Source organism: Microtus ochrogaster, chromosome X (assembly GCF_000317375.1).
Source record: "Microtus ochrogaster isolate Prairie Vole_2 chromosome X, MicOch1.0, whole genome shotgun sequence".
Taxonomy (NCBI): Eukaryota; Metazoa; Chordata; class Mammalia; order Rodentia; family Cricetidae; genus Microtus; species Microtus ochrogaster.
In genome coordinates, this window is record NC_022026.1 from 52328874 (window position 1) to 52350616 (window position 21743).

Genomic DNA, 21743 nt, shown 5'->3' on the forward strand with positions numbered 1-21743 from the left:
CTTATTGTGTATTACTTTTTCCCTGTAGGACCTATTCCTACTGTCACCAGAATAAAATTGAATATTTCTACAAGTGATAGATTAAGGAATGTTATATCCATGAAACCTTACTTTTCTTGTCAATTTATGAGAGACTTTTAAAATAGCAGGGATGCTGAACTTCTGTTATTCACATTATATGTATCTCCCTGAAGTATTATTTATCCTTTAAGGTTTTTTTTTCTGTAGTATCTTTTGGCACCCAAAATCAAAACATTTTCAAAATTTCAAAATATGAAATCTCTCTTAAAATTACCTTTTGTCTTTCTGTTCTTGCCTACGAAGATGTCTGCTCTACTCAGATTGTATAGGAAATAGACTTAGCTACCTTTCTCTTGCTGTGGTAAGATACTACAACCAAGATAACTTACAAAAGAAAGCATTTAATTTGGGTCTTACAGTTTCAGAGTGTTAGAGCCCATATTATCATGTGGGGAGCATGGCAGCAGCAGGTAAATATGGGGTGGAGAGAGGGGGGAAGGGGGTGAGAGAGGGAAGGAGGAAGGGAGAGAGAGAGAGAGAGAGAGAGAGAGAGAGAGAGAGAGAGAGAGAGAGAGAGAGATATTAAAGCTATTCAAGCTAACTAGATGGGCTTTTGAAACCTGAAAGCCCATCCCCCAGTGACATTTCTCCTACAACAAGGTCACACCTCCTAATCTTTCCAGAAGAGCTCCATCAACTGGGACTAAGTATTCAAATATATGAGCACATTCAAACCATCACAAGAGCCTCTCATTTTTTTCCCAAAAACTTTTTATTTTTCTGATATTTTACATTTAAATGTTCATGAATGTGAAATTTATTTTTCTGTGGAGTTCAATAGGGGAGTTCATATACTGTTAAAGTATAGGTTCGAGTTTAATACTGTATGATTCTAGAGTCATTTTACATGTGTCCATAGCATGCTCTTGTTCTCTTATTTTAAGTTTATTCACGTATATGAATATATTTAAATACATTTATTTAGTTTTGTTCTTCAGCATCTCTTTTGTTTGCCCAAAGTGTAATGTAAGTTTGAAAACATGTATCTTTGTCACTAGGACAATGATTATAGAGCAAATCTGTCTCAGTATAAATTCATTCAACCATCAGAAAACAGCTTTAGTCTCTTTCCCATAGAAGGGCTATGTGTCTAGAAGGTGTGTGTGTGTGTGTGTGTGTGTGTGTGTGTGTGTGTTTACTTTATGGACATAAGTGGTCAGGCTTTATTTTCCAGGTTTTATTTATAAGAGTAAGTTCCTCAGTGCTCAAATCATCCTTTGCAGTGATTAGGGAAGAACTTAGTTGGGTCAGCACAGATGCAGAATGTCAGTAGCTAGTGTGTGTGGAGAGGTCAAACCAGGTCTCATGTACTCCACTGTGATGGTTCAGAGTGTGAGGAGTTAAAAGGGATGGGGCTCTGCCAGAAGCTATAATTTAAATGTGAAGTTTAGAGTGAGAAAAGGAGGTCAATTCAAGCATGAGAATATATAAACATACATAAGAAAAACCTGGACTTGAGAAGGCATGTGCCGCACACCAAAAGCTCCAACGGAAGAGGTCTGTTTGGGTTTGAATACCTGACGAATGTGAACATTTTTTTTCCTTGATCATTCTGTCTTAGACAAATTCGTTATAAGCACAACCCAAGAAGGGGTCCCTTAGGTGAGGGAGTCATTGAGAAAGTAGTTTTATGAGAAACCTGCCATTGGCTCTGAGGGAAGCTGAGCCTTACTCTTGATACTAATAGGGTTCTGGAGAATGAATATCATCCCAGAAATTGTTCAGCACAGGGGCAAGCAGTTGGACATCTCCACTAGCACATCAGTCAGTCACTAGGAGATGGGCTGTAGTACTCCCATAAGGTTAAGGTTAGCAGTCACAGGGATGGCTGCAGAGTCTTGGTAGAGAAGGGGAACTACTGGATGACCCTGAAATCATATTTATACAAGGAACTTTCTATGAACTGAGCAAGTGATAATAGCAATTAGAGAAACAGAGGCTATGGATTTGAGAGAGAGCAAAGGGGGCAGGGGGCATGGGAAGGGCTGGAAGGAGGAAAGGCTTATGATGTATCATATTTTAGTTTCAAATATATATATATATATATATATATGTATATATATATATATATCCCATAAACTGCTTTGAAAATCAGATGCTTGTTTGTTAATCAAAGGTGTTGACAATAGTCCTTAACTCATTGGAATGTAGAAAATGAATGTAGGTGGAGTCAGAATGGGAACTTTGGGAGACTAAAGCAAGGAATGATGGGGTTCTGGGTGATAACACTGACTCTTGCTTTCTTAAGATGTATTTTTATTTGTTAACATCACTTGATACATCAATAGTTGGTCTAACTTAAATTAAGTCAGTAGGATTTATGGCTTGGGAGTCGTATGTTAGTTTCCTGCTGCTGATGGAGCAAATTACTTTAAATTTAGTTGCTTAAAACAATACAATTTTATTCTCATATATTCTCTAAGTCAGAAGTGTGACACAAGTCTCAGTGACCTAAAAGATAGGTGTTGGCATGGATGTCTTCCTTTGTAGAGGGTACTAAGGAAGAGTCTGCCTCCTGCATTTTCTAAATTTTTGAGGCTATCTACTTTTCTTGGCTCATGACCCCTTCCTCCTTCAAAGCCAGCAATGGCTGGTGTACCACTCTGGCATTCTCTTGTCTTCCTTTTCCTTTTGTAATTATATTGAGCTTATCTGGACAAACCAGAATAAGTCAATAAGGCAGTCTCTCCCTCCCCCGCCTCCCCTCTCTCCTTGACTTAATCACATCTTAAAAGTCACTTTTTGTCATTGTAGGGTAACTTATTCCTGAAGGTTTGGGGATCTACTATTATTCTGCCTGCGATATGGGGGTTAGCAAAGCCTTAAGCTAGATAGGAAATACTAAACTGTCCTTGTAGCAAGAAAGAAAGGAAACACAGACTGTGTTTGTTAGTGGGCTTGACTGTGATCTAATAAAAGATGATTTATAGACATTGATATTTGAATTTTACATCATTTTTATGTGCATAAGATATTGTTCTTTTGATTTTCTTTCAATCACTGACAAGGATAAAATCCAGACTAGATAAAAGCAAATGGAAGGTTGACTTTGGCTTGTAGGATGTATAAACGTTGACTTTCTATCCTAGATCATTTATGGTTTTAAGAAACAGTTGAGAAGAATGTCTCCCCATGCTTGACTGGGTGTTACACATATTTCACACCTTGACCTTGTAGTCTGTACCACTTCTACTTGATTTTCTTGTTACCCAAGAGAACAACTTTCATTTTAATGTTTTGTAGAAACAGCTGAAAGTAGAATGATAACAGTTGGTGCTGAAATCTTGTTTCTGTGTGAATGGCAAATTTTTAGAGACACGGGGACAATGGGAAAGACTCAAATTATGTGAGTTAATCAGAGAAATCATCTGAATATTGAAATTTCTATTTTTCTATTAAACCAGAGCCACTGAGAATATTGTTAGCATTTTGGGCTGGAGGGATGGCTCAACCGTTAAAAGCTAGGCTCACAACCAAAAACATTTTATTCGAGCTGACTCAAGTGGCAAGAATAAAGAGGTGGCTGAGAAAGTAATGCAGAGAGTAATAAGATAAAAATATCTACATTCAGAAGACCCCTGCTGGGGTGAGTTTGCCATGTCACAACATATCATGTCTACTTCTGATTCACTGAATGTCATTTTCTCTTTAAAATATGACTGGTTTGGATCCTATAATATTTACATACCTTTTGCTGAATGCTAGTTGACTGTGGAACACTTTCTGTTTTCCTTTCTTCTAGGTAAAGGGGAAGAGGACCTTGGGAGAAAATATTGCTGATAACGGAGGCCTGCGGGAGGCCTTTAGGGTACACATCATTACATTTACTGAGCTTTAAAAATCACGTGTGGAAGCACACATAGGTGCACTTCAGTGCATAGTACCTACATGGTGTTGAGGAGTACGGCGTTTTGGACTCTCTACAACCCATTTGTATTTCTACATGAACTCTGTTATACTCGATAAATAGATAAATAGAGCTGCATTTTTTCTTTTGGAGTATTGAGTCATCCTAAATAATAATGGTTGTTAAGAGTTGTAAATTTAAAATGTGGTTTACTAATAGTATACTCAGAATCATATTAAAGAATGCCATAGGACTCTCCTTGGGGCTAAGTTCATGTAAATTGTCTTGAAGTAAAGCTTTCTCTCTATCCTATCTCTATCTTTCCTTATTTTATCATAAAGCCTCAAACTTCTAAGTTATGGCTAAAACTATTTATTCATTCTCATACATTGGGCCAGTGAGAGTCCATAGGAGTGTTTGCATCATATCCCAGTGTGTGGTTAAGAAATAAACAACGATAACATGGAAAGACTTGCATAAAACTGAATATACTTACTTTATAGACCAGGCTATAATCCTAAAGCATTATCTTTTCTATATTTTACTAAAGATGAATTTTAGTTTATTAAATAATGGTTTAAAAAAGATATGTTTTCTTGATGAGAACATTTAAATAGAATAGTATATTGACACCACTCCAATTTATTGCTAAAGCAGTCGTGCATGGTGGTAAATTTGTTTGTTCCTCCTTGGAATGAGAAGGGCACCTTTAAAATAGCAACTTAATATCTGACCACTATGGCCCAGTTACTTTGCTATGTATAGGGTATAAGGCGCCCCATTGTTGACTTGCTTTTGATTTTGAATTGGAGTATCACTCTGTAGTCCAGGCTGAGCTCAAGCTCCTGGCAATGCTCCTGCCACAATCTCCCAAATGCTGGGTGACAGATGTGTACCACCATGTTCGGGTAGCACAGGTAAAATGGCACTGGGTTGCGTTGCCAGGTTTGTCTTCTTAAAGGAAAACCCGAAAGCAAATTTTCTACATGGGAAGGACATGTATTTAATACTTTTGTGCTGAATGGTGAAGAGGGAAGAGCTGCCATTGATGAGACTCACCTGCTCTGCTTCCATCACCAGGCTTACAGGAAATGGGTAAATGACAGACGGCAGGGGGTTGAAGAGCCTCTCCTACCAGGCATCACATTCACCAACAACCAGCTGTTCTTCTTGAGCTATGCTCATGTGAGTAAACCGAGGGAAGGGCATAAAAGATGAACTGGATGCTGTTAACTTATGCCCTCACTCAAAGGTGTGGAAGAAAAGTTCCCAGTGATAACTGACAAAAGCCATTTAATCTTGTGCCAGTACTGGGTCAGCTATAAAAATAGTACCAAAGAAGCACACCCTAGTTAGAATGGGCAAACAGGGCCAAATTAAGACCTGTTGTTTGCTTTTATTTATAAATCACGTTTTGATTGGAAAAAGGCTACACTCTGTCGTTTACATGTGGTCCGTGGTTACTTTGTGTTACAGTAGCAGAATTGAATTGTTGAAAAAGGGACCTGATGGTTTTTAAAAGTTCAAGCACTTATCTCTCTCTTTTCAGAAGAATTTTGATCAGCTCTGATCTAGACGACAAGATACAAGGGTCCATCTGTTCGTACTGCTTACATTCTAGTCTATAGTAACTCTTGTAAATGAAAGCAATAGAGAGAGATGCTGCGATTAAAATGTCTATGATGTTTTCAAATACAACATTTTTGTCAAATTGAAGCAATTTGGGGGGAAAAGAGTAATCCTAATTTTTTTTTAAATCACCATTGAGGAATTTCTCTTCGAGTCCCTCCTTCTTACAGAATGAAGAGATTTTTCACTCTTTTCTACATTGGATTACATCTGTTTATAGGGAATATGTTATTTTCTACCCTTGAAAAGTACTCGAGAACAGTAACAACCATAATGTATTTCCAGGAATCTCTTAAATGACTTACGAAGCATCGTCAATACTATATAATAATGTAAGCAAAGTATAAAAGGGAAAATAACCTAAGAGATGAGGCAAAATTGAACGTGAAAAATGGGCTCACATGGGCTAACTTCTGAGAAAATTAAGAAACTGCATTACAAGAAGATCTTTAAAAACATTCATAAATATTGCGAGAGACGATTTGTTCTTATCAAAATAACAGTAACCCATTGGCTTTCCTGCTCTCTCTCTGCCTGTAGAAGCCATGACCTGCTGATTGGTTTCTCATGCTTTTTTTTTTAAATGCATTTTTATACTTCTGGTTCTTTCAATGTCCATTTCTATTTATTTAGTAGCTGTATGTGTGTATGGAGGCCGGAAGTTGATGTTGAATGTCTTTGTTTGGGTTGCTTTTCACATTTATTTTTTAATACATGTTTCTTTCACTAAACACAAAATTTATCAAGTTGGCTATGCTGTTTGGCCAATGAGCTCCACCTTTCTCTACCACCTCTCCCATTCCATTTTCCAAGCTCTGGGGTTACAGGCACATGCCATTATGCCCAGCATTTTTGCATAGGTTTTAGGGCTCTGAACACAGGTCCTTATGCTTGTACTAGACACATTACAGATTAAGTCATCTACTCAGCCCCAATTGACACTTAATGTTGCCAATTAAATTGGTCCTAAGAATATTAAAATTAATGACAAGTTTTCTTAAATGTTTATCAGGAAATGGAATATATAGTTTCTCATATTTACTGATTAGAACAAAGCACATAGTCATGTCTAACTTCAAAGGATGTAGAGACATGTATTCTTATCTCAAGTCCAGAGCAGGATGAGGCAAACAAGACATTCAGGGACATCGATAATCAATATACCTCCTGATTATGCTAAGCCATGGTATTGTTCACTTAGTTTATTCATTAAAATGTATATGATTAAATTTGATAAAAAGTTATTTAAAATATTAAATTAATAAGTTGAATACATTGTTCAATTCCAGGGCACATTTGATTCTCTTGCTTTAAATCATTTGCCTGGAAACCTTCCTAATTTACTCAAATTGTGGAATTCACATTGATAAATTCCTTCTGTTCTGGGGATTTGAATAATAGATGTTACTGTTGCTTAGTTTTAGCTGATGCACTAAAAATGCTTGCTATCAATTAATTCCAGAATTATTCTTCAGCTCAAGTTGGATGAGTTAAGAAAGTAAGAAAGGTATGATTGGAGTAGAAGTATATTTACAGGGGTGTCTTTATCTTTTAGGTGAGGTGCAATTCCTACAGACCAGAAGCTGCCAGAGAACAAGTTCAAATTGGTGCTCACAGTCCTCCACAATTTCGGTAAATGCGCAAATGGGGGACAGCAGGTTTTAATGGTCTCTCCCCATTCTGTGCTTCCCAATCATACCAGTGTGCTGCCAGATGGGAGTTATGAACAAAAGTCCACACAATAAAATAAATACATAATCTTCATTGTGTAGATAATGGAATCTAGCCAAAGAAACTAAGCATCTCTTGTTTCCTTAGAAGTAAGCTGGTCTTCTCAGTGTCTTTTCAACTAAATTTCTGCTTAGTGTTACATCAAGTGAAGTTTCTACTTTTTTATTGATTTTTATTGAGCTCTACATTTTTCTCTGCTCCCCTCCCTGCCTCTCCCCTCCAAGTGAAGTTGCGTAATGAGGTTTCATCATTGTGATGCCTCCGAAGTAATTGCAGTCCAAATCAGTTTTAATATTAAGATTCAGATATCGAATTAGAATTGCATGGGGTCAGAGGGATGATTTGGTGGCTAAGAGCATTGCTGTTCTTGTAGATGATTCAGGTTCAATTTCCAGCATCTACATGATGGCTCATAACAACCTGGAAACCAAATACCAGGAGATCTGAGTTCTTCTTCCTGTCTCCAAGGCATCTAAGCGTGCACATTGTACACATACACATGATCAAATATATATATATATACATATATATATATGTTTATATAATTTGCCTTTGGAGGTTAATAATCCATAGGTGCCATGAGGTCACTGCTCAATAACAGGAGTATTGAATTGATCCAACCATCTATTTTAGCAGGGAGGTTTAGGCAAAAAATAAATTCAGAATGGATTTCATTATCTAGTGAACTAGTCTGCTTACAACTTCTAGAATTCTGGTTTACTCTGGTCTGTTTTCTCTTTAAAAGTATTCTCTGTGATAGCTCTTGTTTTTCACCTTACACTGTAAATTTTCAAACATAAACAAATATGCCCTCATTTTCAACACAAAGGAAGATATATGTGGTAATCTTAAGCAATTATAATTCATATCTAAGGCCAGAGACATTGCATTTTGTTTTTCATCTTGTATTACCCTTTGAAGCAATTGCTTATCTATAAAAAGAAAAAGATTAACAACTATAATTTCAGAATGTATAAAATATTAAGTAAAAACAAAATTAAGGTTGATATTACTTATCCTTGACTAGGTTCTATGGCTTGAGAGAAAATTTCCTACAGTAGAGGATAGTTAATTATGTAAAGAAATACAAGAAACCATGCTAATTTATAGTTACTCTGCTTAGAACACATTATACCTGAATATCTTTATGTTTAATATTTAAATGAACCATTAGCATATCATAAGAAAGTCATCTAGGATTTCCTCTGTATTTTAAAATCGTATTCCTAAAACCTTGCTTTAGAAATGTTTCGAAATCGACTATAAATTACCCACTAGCATAAAAATCTAATCACTGTGTTGGAACTTCTCCCCCACTGGGCTGAACTGTCACAGAGGCTGACAGTTTCTAATGGACTAAAATGTGCTCCCACTGAAAAATGCAGCAGAGGAAACCATACAGTAGATTAATTGCTCACCAGATAAGTTTTAGAAACAAATTTTATTTTACTAGCTAGTTGCCTGAAATGTTGGAGTTTTGCTAATACTTTCCAGAGTGAACGTCCTGATTATCAGCTCTATTCTATCTTTCACACCTGCCTAAGGTGACTCATTCCATGATTTAGGAATCTTTACCCATACACCCCAGCTAAGCCAGAGACGTTATGGGGATTTGCTGGATACAGGCCATTGCATTCATTCAGATGCCCTGAGGTAATCATGCCATTATGGAAGAAATAAAATGCTGAGTTAAATTTTAGTAAACCCTTTAAATATTCAGCTGAGTAAGAAATGTATGAGGGGGAGGTTTTGAGCTGACTTGTTACTGATATCTGCAGTCAGTGTAGATTTTGAATGCAGAGAAAAATCACACAATGGAAATAGCATTTCCAAAAGACAGTTACAACCAAAGGGTCGAGGAGGAATCAGCGGTCTTCATTGCAGTCAGGAACTTGCGCACTAAAAGCCAGGTCAGAATGATTCTTCTGTAACAGCTAGATCCTATCTGTTAGTTGATTCTTAGCCAAATTCTAGGTAGTGTGAATCTCCAAATGAGTGTTTTGGTACATTAAATGCATTGTTAAAAACTAATTGGAAATGCAGCGAGAGGGATGGCTTTCATAATATTTTACGGAGAGGGAAAGTGCTAAAGACAGAGCTGTAGGCAGTGGACTTTCCATTTATATGGAGTTCAAACACAGGTGGTGCTGTAGTTTTGAAGAGGTCTTGGCAAGAGAGACAAAGAAACTGGAGTACTTGAGAAACTTTTCCTTGATCCCAAATTGGTAGTGACAGACACATCTGGATAAAATAGTGGTTTCTATGTTTATGATTTGTGCCCTTTGTACCAGATATTTAAGTTTTAGAAACTAATCTCATTTTACTAACCAGTTGACTGAAATGTGGTGGCACACGCCGGTAGGATTTGCTGAAGGAGGCAGAGGCAGGATGATCATGAGTTCGAGGCCAGCCCGGCTAGCTCAGTCGGTAGAGCATGAGACTCTTAATCTTAGGGTCGTGGGTTCGGGCCCCACATTGGGCGCCACTCTGTTGTAATAGGAGCGGTGGGGCTGTGTCCCCAGCACCCTGGCCACCTGCTAGCTTATGCCCCGAAATAACAACACACAAACTGTATTCATTTAAACACTGCTTGGCCCATTTCTATCTAGCCTCTTCTCGGCTAACTCTCGCACCTGGACTAGCCCATTTCTTATAATCTGTGTAGCCCACGAGGTGGCTTACCAGGGAGATTCTAGCCTACGTGCATCCTGGGTCAGAGCTTCATCGCGGGCAAGGGGAGCATGGCATCTCTGCTCCCGAGAGCAGAGCTGTAGAGTCTCTCCGAGGTGTCTGCCCCCAAGAGGAGAGCTGTTGAGTCTGAGCTCACTTCCTCTTCCTCCCAGCATTCTGTTCTGTTTACTCCTCCCACCTATGTTTTAACCTATGAGGGCCAAGCAGTTTTTTTATTGCTTAACCAATGAAATCAACAGATTGGTATATGACACTCCCACATCATACACTTACTATCAGTTATATTCTATCCTTAACAGTTGGCCAAAAGTAATTTTTTTCAAAAGCTAGAAAACAAAGTCTTGGAGATGATCTAGTTGTGTAGGAGTTTTAAGACTTGGAAGTGTACGAGGAGTTCTGGCCATGCTTTGAGGAAATGTTAGTTTTCATTCTCGATGATATTAATTTCTTTTCTTAATTAGCTGAGCTTTAGCTGTCTTCCTTGTAAATGGATTAAATGCATGCAAAGATCCTTTTGTAGCAATGGACTGGCTGTTTTATCCAGAACCTGTGGATGTGTATGAATTGAATAACAATGTACTTTGTCATCTCTTATTTTCAGGGTCAATGGTGCTGTTAGCAACTTTGAGGAATTTCAGAAAGCTTTTAACTGTCCTCCGAATTCCAGTATGAACAGAGGCCTGAATTCCTGTCGACTCTGGTAGCTGGGAGTGCTGGTTCCTACCATTCTGCCAGAGCTGAGGGATGCCAGTAGAGATGGCAACGACGGACTCAGCACCTACCGCCTTTTGCCTTTATTTCTTTGAGAACTTTATTTTTAATGCATTTTTAGTATTTGGGTAGTTGACTTGCTTGGATCTAAACAGTATCTGTTCAAAATCCTTGGGCTTATAAAAGAATTCAAGAGCTGAACCAAATATATTTCATGAGAAAGCCAAACCAATGAAAACAAATGTCAAAACTATTTGGTTAAACTGGCATCCCTATTATCTGTTTTGGTTAGCCACAGGACGGTGGCACAGAATTCCAATCCACAGCTTTGCAGGTGACCTGAGTTGAGTATATCCATTGAAAGGACCAATCTCTGGAAACTGTCACCCTCATTGTGTATCTCCTAATTCTGAACCGAGCAGACATCGAGAAAAGAATTTTCTGTTTCCATGTCAAGAACATATGGCTTTCATTTCCCTTTAGCACAACTATATAAACACCACACTGAGGAGGGAGTAAAGGCTCTTCCATCTCAGCCCACTTAATGTTACATCCCTGGAAAAGAAAATCCCTTTAAAAAACTTCTGGAATTAAGGCACTTTAGTCTATATGAATCCAATTAAAAAAATCCTGCCTAGATCTAAGGTGCACAAATTTACTCTTTAAGTGTTATGAAGGGTTTATCTTTAAAAAAGCAGTGCTGTATTTTGATCCTTAGAGCATTATTTTTTAAATGAGCATCTTTCGTGTTGATTAATGTAGTATTAGTATGTATGTATGTAGGATGAAATTGTTATCACATTTAAGAAAGTGTGTAGGATAAAATTGTAATGGCATTCAAGTGGCTACTTGGTATTTCTTGTTTAGTTTTAGTTTTATTTAGGATAGGCATTTCCCTACCCCCGTCACATTAACCATTGTGCATGGGGTGCTGGGTTAAGTGGGCCAATAGAAAACTTTCAAAAGCAAAATGACAAATTCAGATGAACCACAGGAGGTCATTTTGTATCCTTCTGACTTGTTACCCTTTTGCAAAAAAAAAAAAAAAAGTAAGTGTGAGCCACGTCCTTTTGTAACCATGGGAACTTCCGAAGGGAGGAAAATGGAAGGGCAGCATCATGAGGAAAACAATTACACTGCATTAGTCTGAGGAGAGTGATTTTCCCCTTGACTTCCTCCTCTCTGAGTGGATACACTTCTGAAGGGCAGCAGCCTTTTCCTCCCCTTAACCATGGTTTAATGTGACCTTGGTTTGTATTTCTAAAAGCAAACAGTATTATTTCAGGTGTTAGGAATATATGTGCCTTTCTCCGGTGCAAGCATTTTGATTTGATAATCCTCATTTTATTCCTGTACTCGGGCACTTAAGAATAGCTGGTTTGTCATGCTTATAAAAATAGTGCATTCCTTGTAGACTTCCTTTTTTTAAAAAATTCCAAAGAAACATTCCTGCAGGTCAGAGAGAGTGTTTGATAAAACTATAGCATTATGACTTTTGAAATGGTATTGATGCTTGTGATTAGTTGGGGCTCTCCAAGTTTCTGGATGGCATGACTAGTTAACTAATTCGGTACAACTTCGCTTATGAAGACAAACAGAATCATTCCTAGTAGCCACACACATTTTCTACACGAACTAGCTTTCCAAATGGTTCTGTCTGACCCTCCAAATTACAGTATTGTTCTTCTCCTGTGAGACTGATTTTTTAAAGAAATAGACACCAATTAAGTGGTAGAGAGAAGGTCAGACACACCTGGAGGGATGGAAGAAAAGCCGGGTAGCTGGCCTAAGGAAAAAAGACAGGGTTTTGGTAATCCTTGCTAAACATGGCCACCGGAGGAGAGCCACAAAATCTTCAAAACTAATTATGGGAAATCAAATGGAAATTAAATATTGGCTCTCAGGCTAGGGCTGCAACAACATACTTCTCTGACTCACATAGCAGCTGTTCTGCAAGTGGACTATTAACCGGGCATGTACGAGGTTTTATTTTTTTATGTGTGGGAGATTCTCTTGTGTGAGTCAAGGATTTTGTATATTTAAAGCTGCTGAAGCTGCCTTGTTTGGCCTTGCTGCCATTGTCTAAATTTTGGTGAGCGTTTCAGCATGTGTTCAGCATAGGCCTCCTATTTCCACCCCCCTTTAGGAGATGGATTCGGATACGGCTGATGCAAGCTCAGAACTCAGAAGTCATCCCCAAGCCTATTTAGTGCCTTACCTCAATGAAGCTCACAGCGCAGCCCATAACTTTTCTCTTATTTAGCCCTGGAGCACTGCTAAGAAGACACTAAGAACCATGGCTTTCCAGACGGATGGTGCTCATGCCAGAGAAATGGGAAGGCTTAAAATTGCTTGTCAAATATTTCAGAGTCTCGAAAGATAATCTCCGTGTTTTGGGCTTCTGACCTTTGGATTAACTTGCATCTCTTAGATTATCATCTTTCTTAATATGTTTATTCAGCCTGTATTTCTAAAGTAACTTAGTATTTGGTAGCCACCATTTTTGATATTTTGAACATAATGTCTCGATGCATCTTAAATTCTGAAATAGTATATGGCTGTTTCACAGAATAACACCCTGGTCAGCAGTGGCTCTACCCTACTGTTTTGAAGAAAGATGTTCTTGGATTGCGCATTTAAAGAACACATCTATGGGGTCACTAGAAAACTAGTAGATGTGATTTTTTTCCCCCTTGTGAAACAATGAGAATCATCATTGTAAGGACAATAAAACATTGGTTAAAGGATTTCTGTTGCTCTCCTTTTTGTGAACAATTACAATCTATTATATATGTGCATATTCAGGTCTGATTTAAAAGATACTTGCAGAAAACTATGTCAACCACTACAACAATCTGAATTTCTTGCTTTAGGAGTGTAGGACTTGAACGCAGTGACTTTCTTTGTAGACAATGAGAGATGGTCATTACAAACTTTCTAGAATACAAGTCAACAGGTGTAGTTTATTTCCTTTGCAATAATATTCCTGTAGAGGGAAAGAGAGACCTCCGAAGTGGGGCTGGTCTCACAAAAGTAACAATGCACAAGACCATTGCTAGCAGAGCAAAGAATCTCTATGTGCTGTCAATGTGCTTTAATAATACAGGCAATTTGTAGCCATTCATCCAGCACATGGGAACTGAGCATCCATTCTACTGAAATCCCCAAGCCAGCTATATTCAGGTGGATAATATGCAGTTTCTGGTTTCAATGGGCTGCCTGGTTTAACAGGGCTATGGACATTGTTAACTGTACTGTTGAATAGCATCTGATGATGTGTAAGTACCTTGGGGTATGGTTTGGGACACAGGTAAAAAAAATTTCAGCCAGCTCTCCTATGGTGTACATTATCAGTCCACCCTCTGTCAAGATTCTAGCAAAGTCCTTTGACAAGAAGCCCTAACTCACCTTCTGTGTACTTTGGTTCCTAATTGGCTATGGCTCTCTAGATACATACTTTCCTGCATGTGGGGCTTATTTGTCCAGCCCACTTTCAGTGAACTGTAATTTCCTGGTGCCCTGAGACAATAAGATGGACAGGAATCAGAAAGGTTGGCCAGTTCTGAATTCAAGCAAATCTATAGGTATACTATACAATTCACGCTAACTTCTCAGTGGAGCCTGCTGGGATTTGGCTGATAATGCAAATAGAGGATCCCGTTAATTATCTTAAATAAATTCCTAGCATTTATATGGTCAAGTTCTGCTCTTGAGGTCCTGAGTCAATCTACTGTGTCATGACATCATGCATGGGATATAGAAGTGAGAGGCTCTAGAGTTAATGGCTGACAAGTGTCTAGTTGTAGCCTGGTGGCCTTCTGTTGGGGTGTTCATTTAAGGTTGAGTTTCTAGTTCACGGACTGATCCACAAAATGAGAGGGGGGGGGAGAAAGGGAGGGAGAGGGTTTGTGTAAGTATGTATGTATGTATGTAAACTCATGGTTTGAAGGCAATATGACTATAAATGAGAGAGTTTATCACAGAATGATTTCTAGGTTGTGGTTTAAGAGAGACATTTCCTCTGCAGACAGAGAAAGAGACACAGAATCTTCCTTACCATGGTTTATGTAACTTAAATTTCAAGAGACTCAAGAGGTACTGAATTTCTTTAGATTTTCAGGTATGTATCTAAGTAGCCCTCATCAAAATCTGAAGGAGGCTGATGTGTTTAGTTAGGTTAAGGATATTTTTGCATGCCTTTCCAGTTTACCTGATTTCTCTAGTGAATAAGGCCATATTAGTTATAGAAACAGACAGTCTTAAAGGCTTAGCCCAACTTAAGTTTATATTGTTTTCATTACATGCATAATGGAGATTAATGACTATTGAACTTCCCTCCCCCAGTTGATTTGGCAACCCAGGCTCCTTCAATACAGTGATTGTACAATGTTCAAGACCCAATTCGATACATGCTCATAAGCAAGAGGCTGATGGGAAGGAAATGGTCATGGAGAATGGAAGATTTGTTCTGGTCCCGGGGCATGGTTTACATTACTTCTGTTTCTGTTCCATTGGCTAAAACTCAGTCATGTGGCTGAAGCCAATCTTTGGGGTAGATGCATCATATAGTGTAGTGCAGCCGGCTGTATGCCCAGTATGAAGAGCCAGGGTATTGGTTGGCCTCTCTGCTGCTGTCAGGTGCCTTTGGAAGTGAAATTTAGGACAGTAACTTTGCACTCTTCTGAGTTTAGAAGATTGCTTTTGAACACAGCACAATGAAAACTGCAAATGCTATTAGTAGCCTGCAGTTTCTTCTGTAGGAGTCTTTTTAATTAACAGCTTAATTGGATAATTTAATCCCCTTTAGAATTGGAGATATGAAAAGGAAAATGAGATACTCCCTGCGATCTGACAATGCCCTGCCTTACTAACATACCTAAGTGAGCTGGGAGCTGAGCACCACAGAAGCATCCCAGTAACTTCTGATCAGAGAGAGAAAGCCTGATCTATAATTGTAATCATTTCTAAATGCTTTAGATACATGTTTAATTTGAACGTGTACTTTGTTTTGTTAATTGGATCAATTAAGAAGGTAACTGAATAGAAGAATCTGGCTGAGCCACAGGTTTACAGCTATGTTGTAAGCTTTTAGGCTATATTCTATTGAGAAAGGAAAATATCTACTAGGATGTAAAATATTGCTGAAGAATACAGTATTTTCTATTATTTTAAGAAAACTTATATGAAATAATTTTCATTTATTTATTATGAGATGAAAAATGCTACTCAGATCATTTTTATTTTATGATTTGATCCCTGAATGTGTCTTAGAAAGGAAGGTGATTGTTCATGTATAGGCCACAAATGTTGTTTTCTAATCAATTCTGAACTGAGATTCTGTTTTCACAGAGAAAGAACCAAATAGGTAAAAAGCCCCTATTTGGTGGCCAGAGACATATGTCACTTGGTAGAATGCTTGCTAGCATGCATGAAGTTCAGTCCCCAGCATTGCATGAATTGGGTGTGGTAGTGAATCCAAGTGCTCAGGAGGTGGAGACAGGGATCAGAAATTAAACGTTATCTTTGGCTACATAGTGAGCTTAAGGACAACATAGGCAGTGGTTCTAAACCTGTGGGTTGTAACCCTTTTGGAGAGGGTCAACTGACTCTTTCATAGGGGTTGTCCAAGACCATCAGAAAACACAGATATTTACATTATGATTCATAACCATAGCAAAGTTACAGTTATGAAGTAGCAAAGAAAATAATCTTATGGTTGGGGTCACCACAACATGAGGAGCTGTATTAAAGAGTCACAACATTAGGAAGGTTGAGAACCACTGCTTAGGCGATATGAAACACTGAGAAAAGAATTCATAACTAAAGTTATCTAAAATATTGCCTACATGTGCACTGCAATTTGACTAAAGTGTCAGTAATGTCCCAAGAAAAAGCAAAGCATCGCTTATCACGTAGCAGCCTTATTGTGTTAATGTCCAAACTGTTTTGGAGGCAAATGGAGTCAGGAGATAAGAGACAGCTATGCAATCCCCATGGCATCTAAGGTATAGCACAACTATCCCAGAGCGTACTTATCCCCAAATTGAACACATTTTCTGTAGGCATTTGTTAATGATTTTTGCCTAGTAATCATAATGAAGATCGCATCTGTTTGTCGACTCATTATGTCCAAGGTTCTCTGCTAGTTCCTGCATTATAGCCAATCATGTAGCTAGTTAATATTCTCACTACACAAGTGAAGGATACCTTTGGGACTTGCTAAGACCACGTCAGCAACTGGAGGAGCTAGAAATAGTTTTGTCTGATTTCAGAACCTATTGGACATTGGGGGATGTTCACAAACATGATTGTGTGACTTATTGAAGATTATAGGTAGTAATATTCTGTTAGAAAATAATGGAATCGGTTTCTAGGAATTTATATTTGATGGCAGTTTTCACCTTGAGTCCTATAAAAAATGAATTTAGAAGGTGCTCCACACTGATATTACCTGCTACTGTTTATTGAGAATGTTTAAATCTAACACGTTAGATTTAAACTATGCGCCTTAATTATATTATATTATGTAATAATTACAACTTAGTTACCCATTTCCACCCACATTTTACAGGTAAGGAAGTACTTGGTGAGGTTAATGACATGCTTATCCGCTTTTAGCTGGCAAGGAGCAGTTCTGAGCTTGAATTCATTTTGGCCCAGTTGCTGCCCTGAATATACAAGATTTCCCAGTTGGGGTATCCCCTCAATGAAGGGAAAAGTATCAACCCCCAAGACCAAGTTCTCAGCACAAAGGAGATTTGTTTATCCCAGAAGGAGAGATGGCAGGAAATAAGAGTCAAAGACAGGAGATAGCGGATGAGGGAGAAGGGGAAGGGAGCAAGGGAGAGGGGAAAACAGGTATTAGTCCCGGAGGAGGACAAAGGACAGCTCTGGATAGAGAGGAGATAGACGTGGAAATGGCAGTTTATAAAGGTAGAAAAGGAAACCGCGAGTTAGGATGAGGTGTTTGATTTTAATTGGAAATCTTAATTCGGAGAGCAAATTGCTGGACTTTGGTAGTCAGCCTCAGGAGGAGGAAGTGGCCAAATAAGTGAATAGACCTTAGTGGTTAGCTTTAGGAATGTAATCTAATGGTTTTTTTAGCAAGGCAGAGGGACTGGGGAGAAAGGCAAGGCCTGCCAGAGCCACATTCTCAAGTGGGCTAGAGTCCCTTCGCTATCAGTGCAGTTCCTAGGCTTCCTCAGAACTACCTGTGTCCAGTGCTGTGATTACCTTCAACCGGGTCTCACACACTCATGTTGTCTCCAGGTCATTTTATCCAGAGAACGAAACCTTTGCAATGCTGCCTGGGGATATTCGAGGGTCTTTAAGGCTATAACCTTGTTTTTAACCCTACCAAACATTCTGATAGTGATTGTTAACCAAAGTTTCCAGATTCCAAGGCCTTCTGGTGTTTACAGTTTTCTCCTAGTAGGGATGCCATTCTTTGTCCATGTGAGGCCTACACTTTCTTCTAAAAATTTTCTCTCTCTTCATATATATATTTTCTCCATAACCACACCCCACGCAAATACATAGTCATTTTGTGGGAAGAAGAGTAGATCCTCATCTGTCCCTTACATTTCAATGCAAGTTTACAGTTTTTGAAAAAATTGATCCTAAAGGAAACATTCTATCCTGAATGATTGCTTTTATCCAACCCCATCTCTTAGAGTTTAAAGATTCTTTTAAATTGCTGAATATTGTATTATATATAGATATATGGATGCTGACATATATTTAGTTATTTTAGTAAACACATGAATAAACATTTTTTTTTGGTTACTTCTCCTGAAGACATATAACAGCCTGTGGAGAATCTGCTTTACATGAAAGGATTGTCTCTGTCTACCTTCCAAAGCTGCATGGGGTACTGTAGGGAAGGTTGAAGGAGATTTCTCATGGATGCTCTAGAGAAATTCTTACTTCTCAACAAGGGCCAAGTTCAGTCCTCGGAGCCTGCATCCACAGACTCTGGCACAGACTGAGTTTGAGTTAATGCACAGAGCTTGTTGGGACGAGATCAATCAAATGTCTTTTTAAGTGCAAATACTTCTTTAAAAGTGGATACTCAGTGTGTCGATTTTACTGTAATCACTGAAAAACGTTCTTTGGCATTCAGCAATATTATAATTATTCCACAAACCATACTGCTAATAAAATCAGTCCCCTCAACCTGGACCACTGGTGATGGGTATGAAGGCATGTGCTTTAAGAATAAGGGGAAATATCCATCATTTACTGTCTGCTCACAACCGATGAGTCATTGCGCCAGTTGCTTTATTTCATTTTGATTGATCCAAGACTCTGGAGACTGTAAGTCCCAATCTCACAAACAAAATTATTATAATGGCATTGCCATTTCCTTACCTGAAAACTCTTCAGTGTTCTTTTCTTTCAATTTACAATAAAACTTGATTTCTCACGACCCGGAGGCCCATGAGCCTGGCTCTCTCTCCTCTTCGGGCATTGCTTCTCCATCGCCTTTCTTCCAACTCCACTGGGCTTTTTCTGCCTCTCTAACATTATGAAGCCTTCTTCTCCCTTCCCTTCTTCTCCCTTCTTAGTCTCAGATTTTGTTGTTTTACCTAAAAATTTTCTTTTATGTGACTTTATTACTTATAAGATTTGTCACTATAAAGTTTGTCACATTACTTGGTTTGTACATCCCTAGATCAAACCACAATTGGTAATTCTTTTTACTTCTCTACCTCCCCCCCCCTTTTTTTGTTTTTCGGGATAAGGTTTCTCTGTAGCTTTAGAGCTTGTCCTGGAACTAGCTCTTGTAGACCAGGCTGGCCTTGAACTCACAGAGATTTGCCTGCTGCCTCCTGAGTGCTGGGATTAAAGGCGTGTGCCACCTCCGCCTTTTCCCTTCCTCTTTTCCTTCTTTTGACTGCCCGTTATCTCTTGTCTTCCTTCCTTCATATTGTTTGTACTCCATCACTGTCTTGTAAGTTTCATTAAGCACTTTGTCTTGTTTGCTATTGTCACTTCTAGCACTTGGAACAGTATCTAACATGTAAAATGTCCTTGAAAATATGTTGAATCATTTTATTTTTTCATTAAAAAATAAATATTGATCATTACTATGTGCCTTACAATATTTAGGTGCTGCTGAGGACTTATGATACACAAAACAGTTAAAAGGCCTTACCCTTGTAGAGTCCATACTCTTGGAAGACAAGAAAAAAGTGAACATATGATTTAATATATCTTAATAATTATCATGGGGCAGGGGAAGGGAGTTAGAATATATGGAGGTTGCGGTATTGGAAATTTAAATAGAATGGATAGAAAACAATTTGGGCAAAGACATTCTTTCAGAGAAGAGCCTTCAAGGTGGAGGTAGGATTCAAATACAATGGAAATGGTCCTAATGTCATCTACATCAGAGGAAGTCTACTAAGGGTGGAACAGAGGATCCAGGTAAGTGAAACATGAGTTAATGTCAGGAGGGAAGTCAATGCACAGCTCATTCACGCTCGTTCAGACTAGTGTAAGAATACTTATTTCTATTTCATATGAGATGGGAAAACCGTTGGATGGTTTCGAGCACACAAGTGGCAATGCTGACTCATAATCTTCAGGATGATTCTAGCTGTGAGGAGAATTGAGGGTGCATAGATCATGGAAAAAGACTGAAGAGCGTGAGAGAAGTTTGTAGACTAGTTGGGAGGTGGTTGTCACTGTCCTTGGAAGGAATGATGGTGGCTGTATACAAGAGGGAAGGGGGGAGAAAGTAACTGAATAAACAAGAACAACGTTAAAGAATCCTTCATAACCTTGCCACTATAAATTGCCAGTGATTTTATATGTGCTTTTCCAATAATGTTCTATATGAATCTATGCATGATTGTGTGGGATAATTTTATCTGGAGCACAATAAAATTTTATAAATTTATCAGCATTGGCCTGTACCTATATGTACATCATAATTTTCTATTTGTAATGGAAATGGAAACATAATATTCTGGTGAGTTTGTATAAAATAATGTATAGACTTAGTTTTTTTTTAAATAGACTATCACTATGTAGCCTGGGCTGGCCTGGAACTTGCTATGTAGACTAGGTTGGTCTTGAACTCACTGAGATCTGCCTGTCTTGGCCTTCCAAGTTCAGGGATTAAAGACTTGTAGCACCATGCTTGGGTTACAATTAATTTTTTATTATTAGAAATTCTTGATTTCATTTTTCCACTATCATAACATACAGATAAATATCTTCATGCATAGGGCTTTCCCCTTCCTTCTAATTTTCTTAGAGTAAGTATTTAAGAATGAAGATACCTGATCAAAGGAGGCATGTCTATTCTTTAATGTACTAAAATACCATCCCAGTAAAAATGTATTGGGCTGAGGTTGTAACCTATTGGTCTATGTTGTGGAATGTTCAGGATTCCATCCCCAGCAAGACATAAACACACATACAGCACGCCACACCATAACACACACACACACACACACACACACACACACACACACACACACACACACAGAGAGAGAGAGAGAGAGAGAGAGAGAGAGAGAATACTGAAAATAAAAACAATTGTATGTATGAAGAAACTTGATTTATAATAGAACTAAACTAGAAATAATAGATCTTTTCTACAGGAAAGTGAAAATATGGAGATTCAGAAGTGCAAATCAACAACTTCTCTGTGAAGTGCAATTAAAAACAATAGAAAGCACCACAGTTATACAACTTTAAAGGTCATCAGGTTCATTTTTACTAATATTTGCCTCTATTACATGTGTAAGGCTGTTGCAGGTTAATTTTAGTAATTAGCTTTATTAGTCCTTACCCCTCTGGTGTAAATTATATATCAATGTTGTTGCCCATTGCAGTATTAAAATACAAAAAGAATCTTAAGGTTTCTGACTTGTCAATTGTAATTATTGCTTATATGTTATATTCACTTATTTTCAGAGAAACGTTCTAGCTCTGTCTGGTCTTTGCCTTTGTCCATTTGTGACTACGGTTATTCCTTTCTAACATAGGGGGCAGGGCAGAGCACTCTGCTTCACACCACTTCCAATGCTGGGATGAGTTT

The 21743-nt window shown here is 38.2% G+C and overlaps 1 protein-coding gene across 1 annotated transcript in view; it reads left to right on the forward strand.

Annotated features, from left to right (window-relative positions):
• Phex (phosphate regulating endopeptidase homolog X-linked) overlaps positions 1 to 13410 on the forward strand; it is a 209149-nt gene extending 195739 nt beyond the window's left edge. Inside the window, exons 19-22 of the mRNA XM_005358817.3 lie at positions 3824 to 3889; positions 5009 to 5113; positions 7113 to 7189; positions 10581 to 13410. Coding sequence (XP_005358874.1) covers positions 3824 to 3889; positions 5009 to 5113; positions 7113 to 7189; positions 10581 to 10683 — 351 coding nt within the window. The 3' untranslated portion in view covers positions 10684 to 13410. The remainder of the gene's footprint in view (positions 1 to 3823; positions 3890 to 5008; positions 5114 to 7112; positions 7190 to 10580) is intronic.
• Positions 13411 to 21743: the final 8333 nt, after the last annotated feature.